At 38.6% G+C, this 23,196-nt stretch overlaps 1 protein-coding gene and 1 pseudogene across 1 annotated transcript; both read left to right on the top strand.

The window, feature by feature from the left end:
• Window positions 1-6,367: 6,367 nt before the first annotated feature.
• Window positions 6,368-17,771, top strand: LOC113279125 (annotated as a pseudogene).
• A 660-nt stretch (window positions 17,772-18,431) lies between these two features.
• LOC113281733 (probable protein S-acyltransferase 22) lies at window positions 18,432-23,172 on the top strand. The gene is made up of 9 exons (XM_026530549.1): window positions 18,432-18,841; window positions 18,928-19,041; window positions 19,837-20,229; window positions 20,409-20,477; window positions 20,564-20,635; window positions 21,004-21,132; window positions 21,323-21,403; window positions 21,573-21,758; window positions 22,072-23,172. The coding sequence occupies exons 1-9, from the start codon at window positions 18,800-18,802 to the stop codon at window positions 22,783-22,785; spliced, it is 1,800 nt and encodes a 599-aa protein (XP_026386334.1). The 5' UTR covers window positions 18,432-18,799; the 3' UTR covers window positions 22,786-23,172.
• The last annotated feature ends 24 nt before the right edge of the window (window positions 23,173-23,196 follow it).

Below are 23,196 nucleotides of genomic sequence, written 5' to 3'. Positions count from 1 at the left end.
ATCTTAAAAATTCTAAAAACACATTTAAAAATGAAATTAAAAACTAAAATCAAATAAAAAAAGAAGAAAAAAACAACTAACCAAGGGTGACTAAATAATTTATCTATAGTTGGACACCTTTCTCACCCCACTACCGCTATTTCTTCCACCACCATTAACGTCACCACCACCATTAACGTCACCCCTCCACCACTCACCAACACCCACCACCATCACACCCACCATTAATGTCATAGTTAAATATCAGATAAATTTATTATTTAATTAATGAAAATATATTTATTAGATTAATTAATGAAATATATTATGAAATATCAATAACACATTTATTATTAAAGGTTGATGAGACACTACTAACATAATATATAAATTAGAAACCGTTGGACGTATTTTTAACATTCAATCACAAACGCAACTTATAAATCTTGGATTGAGCAAACCATAGTTGTTAATTTATCTTCTTCTTATATAAATCTTGGTCTCTCTTTATCTTGCGAAACTTAGACAAGCTTTGTTTTGCATAGTAGATCATTTGACTAAAACCATACTCCTAGATGATGTTTTTGGAGTTTTCACGCAGATTAAGAAATGGAGAGAGATATGAAGATTTTCCATCTATCTATACCCTTAAGAAATTGCTATTAGTGCATTAAAAAAAACTTATAGTTCCAAGAAAAAAATTTAGGGTGTTATTGGTAATTTTGTGGAAAAATATGAAAACTTTCAAGTATTGTGGAACAAAAAAATAACCCTAAAACAACATCTAAAATGGAACAGAGGGAGTATATATTTTTTATGTATAACTCATTCTGGTTTGGGTTTATCGATTAATTTTCATTTGTTTTTCATTAATAATAATTCATTATCTTTTCGAGATTGAAAATTATTCACCAAAACATAATTTAACAAGTAATTGTTGTTTGGAAATTCCCATAGTTTGAGGGCGGATCCACTCACACTTTTATTCTCACACTATCTCACATTTTGAACGATATTTTTTTAAATAGAATTAAACGACATCGGATTTGAAGATGATATTTTGGGGATATGTTCCTCTTACGAAGCTTTATACACCCACCAAAATGAGCACATTCCGAAACGTATAACACCACCGTATAACACTTTGAAAAGTAACCGTTGAAATCAATTGATTTTCAACAGTTGAAATTATGATTAGTAGATAGTGAGGATTGGTATTTTGGAATGAACTCATTTTGATAGTGTTAGAGCACTGCTCGGTCGAACTCGCAAGCGTTGCTATCTCAAGCTTGTTTGTCAATTTTAGTTGCCTTGATTTATAGTCTACTTATAACTAAGTCTCGAATTAGGATAGAAAGTGTAGTTGAGCTTTAGACTTCGCGGCATTCATCGAATGAATACGAAGAACTACTCAAGGGAACTTGTGAAACTTCATCAACAAAAGGTATGTGGAGACTTGAACTCATCTATCACTCAAAAGTCTATCTACTCTATCTCCTATTTGAGACAAAAAGTCGTATTGCTATATAGACTTCAAATATACACATTTGGTATTTCGAGCGGAATTTATCTCGCTTATCTATTTCTCAAAATATGTATTGGTAAGCTTTCGCTTTAACCAAGTTCATCTTTTATTCTTGACGAAATTCAAAAGATGATCATGTGAAAATCGCCTTGTAACATCTTACATGATTTGTGTGAGACAGTCATTTGATGTAGACTCGGAATGTTTCGTATTGATCATTCGATTACTTGAAAATTGCTTTAAAGCTAATAGTTTGTGTGAGACAGCTATTGTCGTCTTCCAAGAATGTTTCAATGATTGAAATGAGGGTTTAGAACATGTAACCATGATTTGATATAAACATAATGTGTATTCACATTTGTGTAAAGTCCAAAACCGGGAACCATGGTATGCGTACCCGTACATGTACTGGTTGGTTGTTGGAAGTCCGGAAACTAAGTATGCGTACCCGTACGCGTACTGGCGGAAGTTCAAGTTCCGTGAATTGCTGCTGGAGTTTGGAAGTGTAAATGGTATGCGTACCCATACGCGTACTGGCATAACCAAACTCAGTCCGGCTACTTAGGTATGCGTACCCGTTTGCATACTTAAGTAGGTTATGTTCTAAAATCGGTTTGTTCATGAACTAATACATTTATATAATAAGGAATGCAATCTTCCGCAAACCATGGCTATAATGTTCATGAAATGATTCGAGTGAATCAAAACCGATTTTGCTTCAATTGTGTCTTGTATATTTCTATGAGAATATAAACAAGTGAATAACTCTCTAACTAGTTTCATTTGAGTCATTTGAACTAGTTATGATAAAGACGAATGAGGTTGGTATGAAAGTGCTCATATGGCTAACCATTGGTTAACTATTGTTGAACCGACTAATTGTACATGTTTAGGTAAGGTTACCTTTATCTAAATGATGGTACATTTCATTTGTGTATAACAAACTAAGTTCAATCTAACGGTTGAAAGATATTAGCTTGAATCTAATTAGGTTTTCATCTAACGGTGAATATTGAATGCTTTGTTACCAAGGTAACATTGAATGCAAACCTTGATTTGAAGATTATATAAAGGATAACTCTAGCAACTGGGAAACCTAATCCCCACACCTCTTATGTGATGGTAGATGCGACTAGAGTCGATTCTCCTTTAACCTTAGGTTTTTCACGAAACCCTGTAGGTTAACGACTTAAAGACTTCATTGGGATTGTGAAGCCAGACCCAACTATTTTCTCTGTAGTTACGTGTTCTGATCTTGTTGTTTTCTATCGTGATTGAGTAGCATCTTCTTTAAGATCTGCTTGAGATTTACTCTCCGATAGGCAAGATTAAAAAGTAGTCACAAACATCTTCGTCTCATCGTTTGTGATTCCACAATATGTTGTTTCGTTAATCGATTAAGATTATTGTAAGGTGATTGATAATATAGGCTGTTCTTCGGGAATATAAGTCTAGTTTATCAATTGGTTCCTGTTCACCTTGATTTATCAAAAGACGGAACAAAACTCATAGGTATATTTGTGGGAGACAAATTTATCTATACAATAGACTTTTCTGTGTGATAGAAATTTGTTTATCAAGTCTTCGACTTTGGGTCGTAGAAACTCTTAGTTGTGGGTGATATCAGCTAAGGGAATCAAGTGCGTAGTATCCAGCGTGGTTCAAGAGGCGTAAGGAACACAACTGTACCTTGATCAGTGTGAGATTGATTAGGGCTCAACTATATTCCAGTTCGAAGTTAACTCGGAGTAGGCTAGTGTCTGTAGCGGCTTAATACAGTGTGGTGTTGAAATCTGGACTAGGTCCTGGGATTTTTCTACATTTGCGGTTTCCTCGTTAACAAAACTTCTGGTGTCTGTGTTATTTATTTTTTGCATTATATTTTGTTATATAATTGAAATATCACAGGTTTTGCGTTGAATCGATCAATTGGTAAATCCAACCTTTGGTTATTGATTGATCCTTGAATATTGGTCTTTTGTACCGTTCAAGTTATTTCTCTTATATCCGATCGGGCTCGAAAATTCGTATTTGTTTGATTGCAGATTGAATGAGAAATTGAGATACAACTCTTGGATGTACTTTTCTTGAGATTGAGTCTGACTGTCTAGTTGATTCTCTCGAAAGTATATTGGAGTTTGTCCATACAGATTGCTAAGCGAAATATTGGGTGTGTTTGTTAGACCCCTCTTTTTCGGATAGGTATATAGAATTTTGTAAGAGGAATATATCGCTAAAATATTAGCTTCGAATCTTTTTACAGTTTAGGCATTATACAAATCACGATGTCCAAAATGTAAGTAGATCCACCCTTAGAAATGGTTAAACATTTTATAAATGTATTTGTAAATACGTTATCTGAAACCCACTGGTACAAAATTGAGATAATATCATATTTGAGAGCGTATTTTTTGACGTAAATTCTTGACAATATTTTATATATAATTGCATAATAATCGAAAATTAAGTATAAACTTAAATGATTTATATTACTAATTACGTCAACTAGTGATAATTTTTGTTTTTAAATTGTTATAAAAGGTTATTCGAGGAGTCACCAGATTTATATATATAAAAAAAAGATAATCCTCGCTACAAGATCAATCAATTGGTAATTTCTATGAAATTTTCTAACCCACATTTACAGGGACAAAACCAAGACTCAACCGTCATAAGGCCAAACAAAATTTTCTGGACAAAATTTACACTTAGCCCCATTGTCAGTCAAATTATTAATCCTATTACGCAAAATTTGTACCCACAAAATTCCAAAATTACCCAGACACTATACGCAATTTTAATGAAATTCATAATCTTGTGGGGCAGTAGAATACCTTTGCCTGTGGGTGTTTTGACCTTTTATTTTGGAACAAGATAAACAATTTTTATTTACAAAATATTTAGGTATATATTAAAAAGAAAAAATGTATCATGGTAATCTAAGAGTATCACAATAACGACCAAAATGATGGACTATACCCAAATATGGTCTGCGATTGAATCACAATGGGATTGACTAACAAGATCTAGTTTAGTTTTTTTTTTTTTAAGATTTGAGACTATTAGTAGTCCCCGACTAATTGTAGTATGTTATCGCTACGTCGCACGTCGAAAAATCGATTTCTTTTTACCTGATTTCATCTGTAGGAATTTGTGAAGGGATACACATCTCCTACGTGTTCATGCAGGAATTTGTGAATGGATCAAAGGATTCTACGCAGGTGGAGTTCTAAGTCCAGAAACCGGAGAATGAATGGCTATACGTGAAGCTTTGACGTGGGCTAGGGAGAAACAATTTACGAGAATTCACATAGAAGCTGATGCAAAACTGGTTGTTCAATCAATCACAAATAATGAACTTCTAATTCAGTGGCAAAACAGTAACATTCTGAAGCAAACAAAGAATTTAAGCTCAAGTTTTATTCATTGTGAATTTTTTTATGTCAGTAGGGATGATAACAAGGTGGCTGATGCAGTTGTTTCTTATGTCAGTAGAGACGATAACAGAGTGGCTGATGCAGTTGCAAAATCTGTTAGAGAAACAGCTACAAGCCTAAACCTTTTAAATAAATTTTCTGTATAAACATGTTGTCTCCTTGCAAGAGACTTTAATATTACTTCTACATGAGCAATACAATTCTCTCTTTATCAAAAAAACATGAATTTAAAAAAAAAAAGAAAACAAAAACGATGCATTCACCGAAGGAGAGCACCGAGCTCCAACTCCGTGTGAGAGGGGAGTGGGGCCCACTCTTACCCCACTCCCTATCCCAATGTTCAGAGTCATTTCAAGACCGTCGGATTTTCCCGAAGTGCATTACTCGGTCATTTGCTTGGAGTTGAACAAAAAAAAACACATCTCTTACGTTTTGGTTGATTCAGTACCGCTACATTTAATGATTTTCAGTCGTTGTGGACAGTCGATCTTTACTGACAAGTTACAATGCTTGTTCTGATGGTATCTTATGCCCAAAGCATAAACATACTGTTGGAACCATATGTCCCGACACATACAATTTCAACCGTCCAATGTTAACGAATCTCAACCCCTGTTTGAGTAGTCATCATCTGAATGGGTCATAAAATGTCGTGCAACAATCGAAATTTTACATTGGGTTTAGGAGGAAGGCCAATTGGTCTGATCATCATCTAATGATTTTGTCAATTCTAATTTCTCAATGGAGCTAGGCTAGTATTTCATTTTTATTATCGTTTCAGTTTTGGACCACATTTTATGTTCTACCAATACACATTTAAGGATTATACGTGTAATTCTGTATTAACGTGGTGGGGGACCATTGATTTAACCTAATCAAAAACACAGTATAAGGCCTGGACCATTCATTGATCCGGCAACCCATTTTGCACTCATTTTCTAAGACCTGATAATAACAAGAACTAGGATTCAATTTTACATTTTTGTTTTCTCATAGGTAGCTGTTGTTGTTGTTCTTTCAACATCGAAATCAGTTAGTTAGGTCTATTAAAAGGTCAGATAGATATTAACAGTCCGTTAATATCAATGTAAAGAACATCATCACTTTAGCTTTATATAATACTGATAATAATTCGAATGTAAAGAACATCATTAATTTACTCTAATTATGCAGAAAAAACAACTGCTGTGCTGAGTCCAGCTGAGCTTCACTTTGGTTCGGACCAGTCGGTTATAAGTTCCAGCTGATTACGCAATGCACTCATTAGTCACCGCCACCTGTCTCACCCTCCTCATTGAAACGTTTCTCATGTTTGGTTCCCATATAATCCACTGCTGGTAAAAAATCAAGATTTACTTACCCGCCATCTCGTATCCCGGTTAAAAATCATAAATTCCAATCCCGAGACATTAGGACCGAGAAAATATAGAGAGAAAACACAAATCTACTTTTATTTCTCTCTCTCTCTATCCCTGGAAAAGACTTTCGTACTAGCCAAACTCAAAACCGACGAAGTAGTAAAACACAGTTTGATTACCGTTTCTCTTCTTCTCTTCTTCGTATGAATACAGAGTTTTGTTTTATTTTACTTAATGAATTAATTCCATTCCCCGGAAAATCAAACTCTTTGTTTCTCTGTCTCATGGTTGCCACGTAATACTCCCAAGTTGCAGAGTTCTATTATACTTTTCTCATTTTTCTCTTTTCCCAGTGTTTATCACTCCTCTCTCTCTTCATGTGAAAACAGAAGAAGAAGAAAAAGTAAGCACCAATAATCCCTATTTCTTCTGCTTCTTCTTCCTTACAAGTTCATCATCAACTGACTAACAAACAAGACAAACCCTAGTTTCTATCCGAATTCAATCTTTTTGATCATTTATCTGGACTGGATTAAGGCTATTGTGTTTGATTGGACTGGATTACCGTGAGATCTATGGTTATTTTGATCGATTTGATATAGGTAATTGTGGTTTGGTAGAGAATTGTTCTGGATCAGGAGAAAGAATTGGCAGCGCCGGTAAATGGCGCTGTTTAGAAGATTGTTTTATCGGAAACCTCCGGATCGCTTATTGGAGATCTCTGAAAGAGTCTATGGTAAATCTTTCTATCCTGTTTTTCTTAGTTTTAGCTTATGTAGATCCCAATTTCTACTTAACATTCATTTTTGCATGTTAATTTGGGAAATGTTAACTTAATTGTTGCTCAATTGTCAAGTTCAAGTGTTTCTCTGTTATATCGGTGAGCTTGTGAATGTAATTTGTGAGAATTGAGTGTTTGAAATGTATAGTTTAGTTCAATTAGGCTGGTATTCTTCGTTTGAAGTATGTTAGATTAAGTAATTTAGGACTCTGATAAACTTAATTGTTGCTTCTGGTAACATTGCCACTAAACTATGTTAGCTCAATTGCTAGTCAACTGTGTGTTTCAGCTGTTAGTTTTTTACTGTTTGCAATCTAGTTGTTTAAGTTAGGGTTTAAAGCTAAGGGGACTTCATTAGAGAAAGAGTGAAAGATTTAGTACCTGAGTTTCAATGTAGTGATGTGTTATTTGCAGCAATGCTAGTAAAATCACTGAGAGCTCTATGCGTTTTTTTTTTTGTTTGACCTGCATGAATGATAACTGAAGATATGGTCCGTAGATTTCAAACTGATGCTTCTCTTCTCATTTATATGACTAATAACTATATATAAGACAACTATATATTTGAGTACAATGTAGTTATTCTTCTGTATAAAGTTTGTCATTTTTCTGCATCATATAAATGTGGTTATTTGTCTGGGGCAGTGTTCGATTGTTGCTTCTCTACCGATGTCATGGAAGAGGATAACTATAAGAAGTACATGGATGGTATCGTGGCCCAACTTCAGGACCACTTTCCAGATGCCTCTTTCATGGTGTTTAATTTTAGGGAGGGAGAAAGGAGAAGCCAAATTTCTGATATATTGTCTGAGTATGATATGACGGTTATGGATTATCCTCGGCAATATGAAGGGTGTCCTCTGTTACCGCTTGAGATGATTCACCATTTCCTGAGATCAAGTGAGAGTTGGCTGTCATTAGAAGGTCAACAGAATGTTTTGCTGATGCATTGTGAAAGAGGAGGATGGCCCGTGCTTGCTTTCATGCTTGCTGGTCTCCTTCTATACAGAAAACAGTATACAGGGGAGCAGAAAACTCTTGAGATGGTATATAAGCAAGCTCCTAAGGACCTCCTCCATCTCATGTCTCCTTTAAACCCACAACCTTCCCAACTGAGATATCTACAGTACATCTCTAGGAGAAATCTCGACTCAGATTGGCCTCCAGCTGATACATCTTTGGCCTTGGATAGCCTTACTCTCGGAGGACTTCCAATAGTTAATGGTGAAAGGAGTTGTAGGCCTATAGTTCGTGTTTATGGCCAAGATCCATCTACTGCAGCTAGCAGAAGTTCTAAAGTTCTATTTTCAACTCCAAAGACAAAGAAGCGTGTTCGTCACTACAAACAGGTAATGCTGACTTACACATTTAAAGCCTGGAAGATGAATCTGCTTGCGATTTAATAAGGATTTGGGTGCTGATTAGAACTTAACTGCAGGCAGAAAGTACACCCGTGAAGGTAGATATTCATTGCCGTGTTCAAGGTGATGTAGTTCTTGAATGCATCCATTTGGATGAGGATATGGTACGGGAGGAAATGATGTTCAGGCTTATGTTTAACACGTCGTTCGTCCGGTCAAACGTTTTGTTGCTCAACCGGGAGAATATCGACATTTTGTGGGATGCAAAGGAACAGTTTCCTAGAGACTTTAAAGTAGAGGTATGTGATGCTTTTTCTTTCATCTGTTCTCATTTTCCGAAATGACGGGTGTTGAATGTCCATTTATTTTTTTAACAGGTACGCTTTTTGGACCCTGATATTGTTGGGTCTACGACTGGCATAGAAGTGGCAAGTGGAGACAAGGATGAGACTGAAGGTGGAGCAGAGGAGTTTTTCGAGGTGGAGGAGATTTTCAGCAATGCTGATGGGCATGATGGAAAGAGTGATTCTGATATCCATACGTATCAAGACGACATGTTGGATAATGAATCTTACATACAAGATGAGAATACAAGGGATGATGTTGATGATCTATATGCTAAAGTAAGCAAATTGGATGATGGAAACAACAAGCAGAACAAAAAAGATGATGCAGACCTTCGTCCATTTCAGAACAGCACATTGGGTAATGGAAATCATGTAAAAAATCAGAAGGCTGTTTTTGATCTCCACAAAGTTCGGGACAGCAAACTGGATGGTGAAAACTGCAAAAAGGATATAAAGGAGGATTTCGGTTGGGAGATTGTTAAACATACCAAATCAGATGATGTAAATGGCATTGATATTCCCAGGGTTAAAGATGGTATTGCCAGTGATGGGGATATGAAACTGGGAATCGAGATATCAGTAGCTGATATGCGCCGCCAGTTAGAAGCCAAGGCAGTAACTGATGTGCAGGACGCGGTCTACATATCAACCCAGAATAAAGAATGCGTGGCTCCACAAGAAAAGCTGGATATGGGTTTACTTACCCAGAGGTTTGAGAAATTACTACCTCCAACACCAAGAGAACAACCAACTCCAAATGCAAAGCCAGCCTCAGACCTTGTAGCTGTTGAACAAGATGAATATCAGGATTCTTTATCTTTGAGTAAAGAATCTGAGGCTCCACAAGAAAAGTTGGACATGGGCTTACTTACACAGAAGTTTGAGAAATTACAACCTCCAGCACCAGGAGAACAACCAACTCCAAATGCGAAACCAGCCCCAGAACCTGTTGCAGTTAAACAAGATGAATATCAGGATTCTCTGAGTAAAGAATCCGAGTCTCCGCAAGAAAAGTTGGACATGGGTTTACTTGCACAGAAGTTTGAGAAATTACTGCCTCGAGCACCAAGAGAACAACCAACTCCAAATGCAAAGCCAGCCTCAGACCTTGTAGCTGTTGAACAAGATGAATATCAGGATTCTTTATCTTTGAGTAAAGAATCCGAGGCTCCACAAGAAAAGTTGGACATGGGTTTACTTACACAGAAGTTTGAGAAATTACTACCTCCAGCACCAGGAGAACAACCAACTGCAAATGCGAAATCAGCCCCAGAACCTGTTGCAGTTAAACGAGATGAATATCAGGATTCTCTGAGTAAAGAATCCGAGTCTCCGCAAGAAAAGTTGGACATGGGTTTACTTGCACAGAAGTTTGAGAAATTACTGCCTCCAGCACCAGGAGAACAACCAACTCCAAATGTGAAACCAGCCCCAGAACCTGTTGCAGTTGAACGAGATGAATATCAGGATTCTTTGAGTAAACAATCCGAGTCTCCACAAGAAAAGTTGGCCATGGCCTTACTTGCGCAGAAGTTTGAGAAATTACTGTCTCCAGCTCCACTAGAACAACCATCTCCATATGCAAAGCCTGCCTTGGATCCTGTGGCAGTTGAACAAGATGAATCTCACGATTCTGTGAGTACATTACTAAAACCCAAGACTGTGTCACGCTGGATTACTCCAAAAAAGAGTTCATATATGGATGTCATTCAGGCCCGGCCTCCTTCAAGATATAATAGTGCTCCAGCTGCTCTAGTCATTACCGGTCTTTCACCAAATTATGCTGGTGAGACTCCATCTCCTTTTCAGCTAACTGACGAGTCTGAGGGGGCTGATTTGGTCACACCTGAAACTTTAAAGAATGCAGGGGAAGTAGCAGCATCTCGTTCCACATTAACATCACCACCTCCTCCCCCAATGCCTCCACTATCTACTCCTATACGGGAAACCAGTGCTCCACCGCCACCACCACCACCGCCACCAATTTTCACCCGCACTCATCCCCAACAGGCTTACTTTTCTCCACCTCCTCCTCCCCCTCCTCCCCCTTTGCCACATCAAACAATGCATTCTGCCACAACTTCTGGAGGTTTACTTTCTTCTCCACCACCCCCGCCCCCTCCTCCTCTGCCACATAGTTCTTTGCATGTAGCGCCACCTCCGCCTCCATCTCGTGGGCATAGAGGGTCCTCTTTTCCTACACTTGAAGCAGCGGTTCCATCACCCACTTCCCCTTCTGTAGGAGTTTCACCACCCCCTCCACCTCCACCTCCTTTAAGCATGCAAAGAGCCCCACCACCACCACCGCCTCCTATTAGCCACCAGAGATCCCCACCTCCTCTGTTTAGCATGCACCGGGCACCACCACCGCCTCCGCCGCCACCTCCCTCCCTTTTGCATAAGCCTCCACCTCCACCTCCACCTCCTCCTCCTCCTCCCATAAACGTGCAAAGGGCACCACCTCCTCCACCACCTCCACCTCCTTTTAGCCAGCAAAGATCCCCACCTCCTTTTAACATGCATGGGGCCCCTCCCCTCCTCCCCTCCTCCTCCTCCTAGCGTGGAGCCCCACCTCCACCACCTCCTCCGCCTATGCATGGCACCCACCTCCACCTCCACCTCCATCCCCAATGTCTGGAGGCCCACCTCCACCTCCACCTCCTCCTCCTCCTATGCGTGGAGCGCCACTTCCACCACCTCCTCCACCTATGCATGGCGCCCCTCTTCCCCCACCTCCACCCCCACCTCCTCCTGTGCGCGGTGGCCCACCTGCACCACCGCCTCCTCCTATGCGCGGTGGCCCACCAGCACCGCCTCCTCCGCCTATGCGTGGCGGCCCACCTGCACCGCCGCCGCCACCTCCTATGTATGGTGGCACACCTGCACCGCCTTCTCCTCCTATGCGCGGTGGCCCACCTGCACCACCTCCTCCGCCTATGCGTGGCGGCCCACCTGCACCGCCTCCTCCGCCTATGTGTGGCGGCCCACCTGCACCACCGCCACCTCCTATGTATGGCGGCCCACCTGCACCGCCTCCTCCTATGCGCGGCGGCCCACCTGCACCACCACCTCCTCCTATGCGTGGAGGCCCACCCCCACCGCCTCCAGCTCCTGGAGCTCCACCACCACCTCCGATGCGTGGAGGACCGCCTCCACCACCACCTCCAATGCGTGGAGGACCACCTCCCCCCCCTCCTCCTGGATTGCGCCCACCAGGTCCTCCTCCCCCACCCGGTGCACCTAGACCTCCAAGTGGTCCTCCACCTCCACCCTCTGGTCCTAGGCCTCCAGGTGGTCCTCCACCTCCACCTGGTTCTGCTTTGGGAAGAGGGCGTGGACTAACACGAGGGCAATTGCCTGGTACCCCTGGATTAGCAGCTCGTCGTTCATCACTGAAGCCATTGCACTGGACCAAGTTTACGAGAGTGATCCAAGGAAGCTTATGGGCAGAACTTCAAAGATCTGAAGAACATCAAAGGTATGATTTCATTTTTCGTTAATACTAGATATACCCTTCGGTTTTTGATGCAAGTGCTATGACATTGCCTTTTGTTAGTGCATTCCCAGCAGCTACATTCCAGTGGTTGTTTAGAAGTGTGAAGCATGCTTATAGGCATGGCTATTCAAATCCCCTTTTGGGTTCACAATCGTCGCTCATTCAGAATTCGATTTGAAGTTCAAAATAAAGAACTATTACTAATATTTTTACGGCTAGTTCTTGTTAATCATGTTTCATCTTTATTACCATTGAAATTCTTATCCTATTTTCTGGTTTTTAAATAATGTTTTGATGCTATCATATTCATCATTAATGTTCTTATGAATGCTAGTGTGTCAGAATTCGACGTATCAGAACTTGAAAGTCTTTTTTCTACGGCTCCAAGTATGGCTAGCTCGGGAGGAAAATCTGATGATAGGCGCAAGTCACTTGGAGCTAAACCGGACAAGGTTCACCTGGTAAATAAAATTTATTTTTTGTGTCTTTTCAACTATTACTTTTCTCAAGTAGTTGGTGTAGGGAGTCCATCTCACTTGGTTTTGGAATCTTCAGCTAGTCACCTTTATTCTTTTGGTATTGTTGGGCATAATTACTTGCGAACAACTTTCATTTTCTTAAAAGAAATTTGGTGTTAGATTGTTAAGGTCTCCATCTCACTTGGTTGTGGAGTTGATTCTTTCGAAATTATATTATTTAGATTGTTAAGGTTTCGATTTCGTCATAACGTATTATTGGTGAAATTATATTACAAGCATACTTTTTTCGGAATATTTATTACAACAACTATCTTTATTACCACTGATCCATGTAGATTGATCTAAGGAGGGCGAACAACACCGAAATCATGCTCACGAAAGTTAAAATGCCACTTCCTGATATGGTGGTAAGTTAACTCTTGTTCAAGTTACAATTATTGGCTTACGAAGTCAGGGTCATATTATCTTATTATCTTGTTTTACAATTATTGGCATAATATGGAGCTCGTCCAGTCCTGCCTATTTTCTTTTGTTTGGATATGCTTCACATTAATGCACGAACGTAAAAATTAATTAATTAAATTGAGTACCTCATTTATGCCTCCTCCTACTACAATAAATATTAGTTTTGCTTCTTTTCCTGGTCACTTATATGTCTGACACATCACAGGCTGCAGCACTAGCAATGGACGAATCAGTTTTAGATGTTGATCAGGTTGAAAATCTCATAAAGTTCTGTCCAACAAAAGAGGAAATGGAACAACTTAAGGTGGATTTTTTTAATCCATAGCAAGTACTTAAGACAGGTGTTGTATCTTATATATGCTTCTGTGCATATTGTTTTACTAATTGCAATTTGTATCTTTGGTTCTTTAGAATTATGGTGGCGACAAAGAACAACTGGGGAAATGCGAACAGGTTTGTACTCTACTATTGTGGTTCCTTGGCTATATTGATGGTTTGGTTTATGGATATGATGCTTAAATTGTACCTTTTGGACAACAAACACCAAATTCTTATGTCCAACTGATGCCTGTGGCCAAATATGTCCATATCAAAAGATTTGTTAACTTAGTGTTTGACCTCTAAGATAAAGAAAAATGGTCAGAGAAAGATAAGTTTATAGACTTAACAATGTAAAGTGGAAGTAGGCTGTTGCTCGTTATTTAGTCTGACTATACTGCTAAAACTGGTTCAACAGAAAGCCTTTATTTAGTATGTTCTGTAATTAATTTGTCTCGCTAATGTCATTTTTGTATCATAGAGTTTGGGTGAAAGTTTATTATGCATAACTACTACAACATATATTTTCTGGTAAAATTTGATCTACTTTCAATTTGATTTTCCTTCTATTGTGTATGAATCTTGTTGTTCATAGTACTTTTGCACCTGCTTCCTTGTTCCTTACGTTTAGGTGACATTAGTAACGCAAGATGTTTCATGTTCATTGGTAACTAATAGTTCTTTCTGGAGCTGATGAAAGTTCCACGCATGGAGTCTAAACTGAGAGTTTTCTCCTTCAAGATTCAGTTCATTGCTCAGGTTAGTGGTCTTGTTGATTGTTTTTCTTACTTATGAAAGTAGTTAATAATCTGTCTAAGCATGATAATCTTTTATGACATCTTTTACAGATTTCAGATTTTAGAAAGAGTCTTGGCACTGTGAATTCTGCTTGTGAAGAGGTAGTTATAGTACTTTACACACCGTATTAATTTATTAGTTCTTGAACTCTTTAAAGTGAGCTTACTTTGATACAATGAATGAATAGGTTCGGAATTCCTTCAAATTGAAAGAAATCATGAAGCGAGTTCTTTACTTGGGGAATACATTAAACCAAGGAACCGCTAGGGGTAAATATTCTGTTTATTTCGCCTATTTTTTCTGTGTATGCTTTTCTTTGAATCACTAATGGGATTCAATACGTACAGGCTCCGCCATCGGATTCAAATTGGATAGTCTCCTAAAACTTAGTGATACCCGTGCATCTAACAGTAAGATGACACTGATGCACTATCTTTGTAAGGTATGCTTGTTAGTCTATTGTTCTTTCTCCTGTTATTGAATTGAACTTCAATGGATTGATAATATGTTATTTGTATTAAAGTCAATTGCGGGTCTATCATGTACATCTGTTTTAATCGAACACCTCAAACCAAAAAGACCATAAAGAGTGAAATCCCTTCAGTCCTACAATTTTTTATACCATCTAGCTCGAAATGGTAACCAAAGACTGTACAAGATTGTTTTTTCAAAAATAAGAACAAAATAGAAGAAAAAGGAGAGGGACCTAGGTGGCACCTCCAAGAGAAACCATTAATAATCATGTTTGTATTATGCCGAGTTTTTGTTGTTACTAAGGAGATACGAGGATAATCAATCAGATGATTACGGTTTTAATAAATTAGCTAGAATTTTGTTGTGATCAGTTTTAGAAAGAATGTTAAGAGATCGATGCGAATGAGATGAGTACAGGGGAGAACATCTTGATATTGAAGTTAGAGAAAAAAAAACATGGAATTCTGTAATTGCTCTGCAGTTTTACAGTTTTATGTATAAATTAAAAATGTCATTACAAGTCTCTCAATTGTTAGTTGCTTTTCTGTTGTATGATTAGCTGAATCTCCATGCTCTCCTGGGTGTAGGATACCTAGAGGTGGTTCGCGTTCATAAGTACTGTTTTGATATTTCAGCAATGACATGTTTGTTCAGATGCGAAAATGATACGATTAGCATTGTCTGATATTGCATGGTTGTGTAGTTAAAGAGTTTCATATTGCGGAGAAGTTTTTCGGCTTATAAGTTGTATTGATAAAAACACGTCTAGAAGCGAAGAAGTTGTTCTTAAAACCAAATAAAATGACTTGTGAGAAAGCTACATTTCCTCGAGCTTCCTGTTACATGTATTTTAGTTTATTTGCTGTTGACTAATTGACTTCTACCCCAGTTTGTAACCTTTCAACCTTCTCATTCTTCAAAAATTTGAAACTCAATTGTTTCTTTTGGCGCAGCCCTTCACAAGGGTGACACGTTATATTGACACTTAGTTGGTTGTTTGCTGCTTGTAAGGCTTTCTTGCAAGTCTTATGCTGCTATTCCATTTGGTTAGCGAGTGTTTGTTCGTTTGTTAAACCTCCATCTAAAACATTAATTCTGTCTATTCTAAACTTGATTTTCTTTGGCATCAGGTGCTTGCTGCTAAGTCACCAGGACTCCTAGATTTTCACAGTGACCTTGTTAGCCTTGAAGCAGCATCAAAGGTTCTCATCCTTTATCTTCTTAATTTCGTGGTCAGTGTCAAAGATTTCATATTGTAAGGCCAGAAAGTTTTTCCCATGCAGATACAATTGAAGTCCTTAGCAGAAGAAATGCAGGCCATTATTAAAGGATTGGAAAAGGTTAGGCAGGAGTTAGATGCATCTGCAAATGATGGCCCTGTATCAGAAGTTTTTCACAAGGTATTCTAAATTTCTGTTATCCCTGCAAGTGCTTTGACTTCTTCTTATTATTATTTGGCTATCCAAATGTTTTACAGTTAATTGCAGTGTAAGCTAAATGCTGCATATGCACAAGTAATGATACATGTTGTCAAGCAAACCACTGTATATGAACATGTGATATCCAAACTGTTTCAACTTTCAATATCCCAGCTCATGACAAGGAAACTACCACACTAGTTCATATACTAGTATCTGGGTGTCAAAAGTAGGAGATTTTTCTAATGAAGAATACTCGACTCCTTTTTATGAAGGCCCCCGAAGAAACCATGTTACATACATGGGACCCCGGGAGACGATTCAAGGGCCATATTCACACTTCGCATTAACTGATTAAACTGTCACACCTGAGTTCGACTTTGTTTGCCCTTTGTAGATATTTTAACTGCTTTTGTTTCTGTTTTGGTCTTCAATACCACTCGTTCTGTTGACTGATCGATTTTGCACCCTAATTCCTGACTCCTTTTCTTGTTAGACATTGACGGGATTCATTGGCTTTGCTGAAGCAGAAGTAGCATCGTTAACATCATTCTATTCTGTAGTGGTACGCATCGCTTTGTCCTATAATGTCTTTGAGATATTATCATCAAGTTGAGCTGTTCTGATTATTTCAATTTTTTTCCCACCTTGTTTGTTTGTCTAACAGGGCCGGAATGCTGATGCACTTGTTGTTTATTTCGGCGAAGACCCTGCAAAATGCCCATTTGAGCAAGGTGATTTTTAGCTTAATTTACGTTATCGCTGGTGCTTTATCTCCCCATTTGCTGATTTCTTTACTGAAACTATCAGTGACTGCAACTCTCTTAAACTTCATGCGAATGTTTCGAAAAGCACACGAGGAAAACTGCAAGCAAGCTGAACTTGAGAGGAAGAAGGCCCAGAAAGCCCAGAAAGAGGCTGACACGGAGAAGGCAAAGAGTGCGAATCCGCCTAAGAGAGTTAAAAGATAATTTAGACATCAAAATGGAGCCTAGAGTTCACATGGCAGAGCAACTGTTGACACTGTTCGTGAGGCTAACACAGCTTTAGGAAAGGCGTCAAGCCACCTTTTTCCGGGAATCTCATAATTGTAAGTGTTCTACTAATTTGTTGTGTACTATTACTGGTCTTCTCTGTTTCCTCTTATAGACTATCACAATGAATGCTGTTGAGTTCAATTTTGACACTTTTTGTTGGCAGGTAATTTTTGTGAGCCAATTCGGGATCCCCTTGGATTGTACAGCAAATGTGGATCGTATCTTCTAACCGTGTAAAAAGTTCTAACTTCTAACATTCTACAGTAGATTTTTTCATGTAGTATATCTTATTTCTCTCCATTATAAATGAAATTCAAGGTTTAGGTATAGGGACTAATAAAGATGCTTCTTGTACAGAAAATTTTGAGTTATGTAATAGAGATAGGAATTAGAAGAAAAAAAATGAAAATGTTAATATTTCCATTTAAATCTCGTTTCTGTGAAGGTCGAATGTCTCTTTTGGTCTACTACTGAATAGTAAATGTATTTGCTAATGAAGCTTCATGTCGGTCTTCAATAATTGTCTCAAGGTCAGATCTGGGTATCCGTTGAACGGAGCAATGTTACTTTCTAATGGTGCCAACTGATTATGGAAAATTGTGTGAGCTTTGGAGACTAAACCCCAATGTGTATACTCCAAATCGATACAAGAATAGACCAAAGAATAATGAAAAAGAACAAAAACATGCCCAGAATGAAGACAAATTATGGAAGAAAAAGAAAACCATCTTAAATTAAAAAAGGATCTCACAATTCCAGGCAAATTTTTCTACGCTGTGTTACGCTTTCAATAAATTTTTGTATGGGCTCACTTTAATGACATTGAAATAAGAGCACAAAGTGACAACTTTATGTACCTGATTTGTGACCTAACTCCACAAAATTTTAACCTTTTGACCGGTTGGGTAAAAAGGAGTTTTAAATGGAGTTGTTGGTTTACTTAAAAGACTCAGGTCTCAAGGTAAAAGTCAGTCATACTTGCTGACTAATTGAAGATTCTTAAAACAAATGGAAGATTCAATATAGTCCATAGATCTAACCAAAAAGAAAAAATAAAAAAATGCAGAAAGTTTCACATAGTAAACAAGACAATTTACTTATGTTTACTAGCAGGAGCGAATAAGCTTTAAATATCACAAGTACTGGGGTCGTAATAAATTGATACAAGCTTCGTAAAGCCAAAACCAGAAGAAGTACTATAATTTCAGTCACTGACTAATCCCTTTCTCTTCTCTTCTGTAGTTAGAAAAACAAAGCTCACAACAAACAAGAAAACCCCATTTCTCTCTCTATCTAATGGATGGGGTGGGATGGAGAAACCAGACAAAGGGTTTTCATCTATCTACTGTTTTCACTCACCAGCACTAAATCTTTTTCAAGATATCTTCCTTTTTCCGTCATTTCTTGTTTTTTCTACTCACTGAGAATGGTTAAGTACTACTTTTAGAGAGAAAAAGAGAGGAAACCCAAGTCTTGTATACCTATTTTTGCATTTTGTGAGTTTTTAGCTGTAACATTGAAGGAAAATGAGGAAACATGGTTGGCAATTGCCTTACCATCCTCTTCAGGTAATGAAAACAAAAAATGCTTCTTTTTCTTTTTTGGTTTTTACTTTGATTTTGTGTTAAGCTCATCATCTTCTTTTGTCATGAAGGTGGTTGCTGTAGCTGTATTTCTAGCACTTGGGTTTGCTTTTTATGTCTTCTTTGTTCCATTTGTTGGAAACAAAGTGGTTCAGTTTGTTCTTTTATGTCTCTATACTCCCCTTGTAAGTTCCCATTTCCCTATTTTCTTTATTTCTGTTTAGCTTCAAGCACTTTTTGGGTTTTTTGTTAACTCAGATCTCTCTGATATATTATTGTTAGTTCTTTTCTAGTTTCCGGGTGTTATTAGTGTTAGTTTAATACTCTGACCTTCTCTTTGTTGAGGTTTTATTTTTTTGTTTTGATTATCCTTATATAAACTCTGGCTTTGTTTTTGTTTCTTCAAAGCTTTGAGTTCCTAATTTTTGTTGTCATTTACTTTAGTTTTCTTAGAATCAATGTCATCATTCAGGTTCCACTAAGTTCTGCGCGTTGAGGTTTAAGCTCATTCACATCTGTAATCTAGGTCCTCATTGTCAATTTTGTTCAACTGAGAGTGATGGACCGCCAAGCCACCCACATGTTTGCAGAATCTTGTTTCAGTAGCTTGTGTGATTCTGGACACTTGAATGTTGGATGAAGCAATTTTAGTAATAGTAATGGTGATCAAATTAGGGACTCCCTGGCTATAAATGAATTTAGTGCCTGGTACCTATGATTTCTCAATTATGCATCTAATTGTTGTTGTTAGATTCACATAGATGCCTAATCTAGAATAAAAAATAAATGTTTGGCATGGTAATGTTAATGTTTTTTAAGATAATTTGGGTAATGCATGTTTAATTTTAGTATCGATAATAAGTTGTATTTGGAATTTGGATGATTGAACTAGTTTGTTCTTGGTAAGTATGCAGCATGTTGGGTAGCTAAGCTAAGCTCATTGATATTCAGTAACATCTGCAAGTGACTTCATTTGTCAGATTACATGCATGTTCTGCCTATACATATGGTGTGCAGCGGCTGACCCTGCTGACCCTGGTGTCTTCAAGTCCAAAACGTATCTAGGAAATGCCGGCAGAATCAAACATACCCCGGTCCAGGAGTCTACTCATGGAGCAGATTCAATTTCCTCGAGGAATAATACAACTGCACGAGAGAAACATTCAGATGAACTGTCTGTGGGAAGAGACACTCTTGAGGAGAACAGTATTGAAAATGATGCTGATAGACTTTCCGACCGTCCATCATGTTGTATGTTTTTACTGGGATCCTGTACAGCTCTTCTCTGCAATAATTCAAGGGGACATGGAGAATCAGCAAATCAACATATGAGTGAAGATGGCATGTTCTACTGCAGTTTGTGTAAAGTAGAGGTATGACTATTAGGTGGTAAAATGTCGCACCAGCTAAAGATATTATCTTCTTTGCTTAAGTTCTATGTATGTTGGTGAAATAGCTTTTATCAGGCATCAGCATAAGCCTTATCTATGGATTTTTCTAAAAGGATAAATGTAATGTGGGTGTATTTTGATTTCGTAGAAATTTTGTGCAGGTTTTCAAGTACAGCAAGCATTGTAGAGTTTGTGATAAGTGTGTCAACCACTTCGATCATCACTGCAGGGTATATAGATTCTTCGTCTTAGTGGGGTTTTTAGTTATGCGTCCCTATGCAATCATCTGATATCTGCATCTTCCTTGGTTTTGTAGTGGATCAACAATTGTATAGGCAAAAGGAACTACCGTCAGTTTTTCACCCTCATGCTTTTGGCCCTAATCCTGGTAAGAACACCTCTGCTTCAATAGTATCTCCAATTTGTTCGAACAATGTAATCCCTTTTCCCTGTGGCCTGTTGGATCCCTCGGCTCACTTAGATAGTCTCCATTCAAAAACGATGTCGAATTTATTACCAGCAACACCCCCCCACCCCCCCCACCCCCACCCCACCCCCCCAATGAAATCCCTTTTCTTGTTGGCCTGTAGGACCCTAGGTCAAGCTCTAACTCGCCTTCTGAACATGAAGTACATATAATATCCAATAGTGCAACTTAGATGGAGAGTACGCAGTTTACTTTCATGTCCCTTTTCATTTTGGTTGACTATTGACAGGTATATACATGGTTTGTGCACCTTGGGCTTGAGATTGCAGCTTATCATACAATGGTTGACTGGAATACTTGTAATGATCTGCGCGTTTATTGAGAGGAAGCGATTCACTCGGGAGATCACCACCAAGCTTGGAAGCAGTTTCTCTTTGACACCCTTCTCTATTGTGGTGGTAAGTGAGCATGGCTGCTCTTGTTATTTTCATTTCCAATTCAAGTATTATATAAGTGTTAGCAATATTAAAAAAAAAAAAACTTAGTCTATCTGAAATCGCTAGCTTGAATGGCTTAACAAAAAGGATCTAAGTTTTCAGCATCAGATTTATTCCCCTCTCTAATTGGTCTTGATTCACATATTTACAGGCATCTTGCACTATTTTGGCAATGGTTGCTACTCTACCCCTTGCTCAGCTTTTCTCCTTTCATGTTCTCCTCGTAAAGAAGGTCAGTTGCAGAAAATAAGTGTTCCAATCCTTTAGATTCTTGGCATTAATTTTTGGTATTGGAGTGCCTTTAGACATGTGCCAATAAAGATAACAACAATACTTCATCTAGTATCGATGCTGTGAATATAGCTTTACAACCAGCTCCTTATGAGTTTTATATGTCCCAGGGAATTGGCACATATGATTACATTGTAGCCTTGAGGGAGCAGGAACAACAAGGGGTAGAAGAAGGTCAGCAGAGTCCTCAAATGTCCCTTGCAAGTTCACGCACTGGGTTAAGCAGTGGAAGCTCCTTCAATACTTTCCAGCGTAACGCTTGGTGTACTCCTCCTCGTTTGTTTCTCGAGGATCAGGTATATTACCATTACGCTCATCTGACTTTTTAAGTTGGTTTCCAATATGTAATAAAGAACCAGGATTATCTTGTTAACAATTGAGGGCACATATTAGTCTAAAGATACACCATTTACGCCACAATCACCACTGCCAATGAGACACGATACAAGTGCATGACTACAATTTGCACCATGGCTTATCATCCACCCATGAAACTACCAAACAATCTGTTTTGCAGTTACCTGCAAAAGTAAATGTTTGTAATTAGATATACCTATTTATATGCTCCTATTTATTTTGGCAAGTGATGCTATTTTGTTTTGCCTCCAGTTTGCTGTAGTTCCTTCAGACCCCAGCATGTTTGTGGGTTCATCAGGAAGGAGGATGGTACGCGAAGACCCAGTGCCTAAAAAGAATCCTGGAGCTGTAAAAATCAGTCCATGGACATTATCTCGTTTGGATGCGCAAGAAGTCTCGAAGGCTGCTGCTCAAGCAAGAAAGAAGTCCAAAATCCTCCAGCCTGTAGCACGAAGGGAAGTAGGAAGAGAAAATGGCTTGGTCAGCAGCAGCAGCAGCCAGATGGATCAGATGGAGCACTGTAGTAGTAAACGGGTTCGTCTGCCAGCGGAACTCCCTTTTGGAACCATAGCAAAGGTATCCACAAAAGCTGCCGAAAGCAAACTTAATGCGCTTCTCCTGGAAACTTCTACTACTTTGGCACCTCTGCAACTTGAAGCACGGAGCGCTTTTCACACAAGTCATCCCATGTCAGCAGCTTCGACTTCCATAGTAGCCTCTTCTTCTTCTTCTCCTTCTCCTCAGAGTAGTCTAGATTCACCTGATCGTCATCCATTCTGTGTTTCCACATCAGAAGCAGAAGAGACAAGAGAGCCCACAGCTCTTTCAACTGTTGGTTCCAGTTCTCTAAAGGCAGTTCTGCAGTCAAGATTGTCTGTGAGTGATGGGTATGAAGCATCAGGAGGGGAAGATAGTGATTGGATGTCTTCCAGAAATGTTCAGAGATCAACTAATTGGAAATACTGAAAGCTTTGGGTTCACGATTAAAGTAATTACATGGAGTTTGAGTGTGCTCTCATTTGCTGAAAAGAAATTTGATGCTGCTAGTTTATCAAGAAAGTTTGAAGGATTTCAACAATCATTGGCCTCAGCTTTGCAATCTAGAGAACTATGGGGTTCAGGTAGATCATTGTAAGAAGCGAAAGAGACTGAAGTATCATCCGAATCCGGGTTTGGACCACTATGACTACATTTCCTGTTTCAGTTCCAGTGTCTGTTTTCTTGTTAAAAATCATAACTGCACTTTCCTGTTTTCTTTATCTTTAGTTAGACTGACATGACCGACTCTACCACGAAACCATGATGTTTTGTTTATCTTTAGTAATGTAAATTTTTGAGTGAAGTTTCTGAGTTCCAATCTCACAGTTCATTGCTTCA

The sequence above is a fragment of the Papaver somniferum genome, chromosome 5, assembly GCF_003573695.1.
Source record: "Papaver somniferum cultivar HN1 chromosome 5, ASM357369v1, whole genome shotgun sequence".
Taxonomy (NCBI): domain Eukaryota; kingdom Viridiplantae; phylum Streptophyta; class Magnoliopsida; order Ranunculales; family Papaveraceae; genus Papaver; species Papaver somniferum.
Note: the sequence above shows the minus strand (reverse complement) of the source record. Positions and strands in the feature narration are given on the sequence as shown.

Bases quoted from the DNA above. Each gene is read 5' to 3' on its own strand.
- LOC113281733 (XM_026530549.1), top strand. From the start codon at position 18,800: ATGAGGAAACATGGTTGGCAATTGCCTTACCATCCTCTTCAG. The intron at 20,230-20,408 runs GTATGACTATTA...AATTTTGTGCAG, and splicing joins GCAGTTTGTGTAAAGTAGAG to GTTTTCAAGTACAGCAAGCA. The intron at 20,636-21,003 runs GTAAGAACACCT...TTGAGATTGCAG, and splicing joins TGCTTTTGGCCCTAATCCTG to CTTATCATACAATGGTTGAC.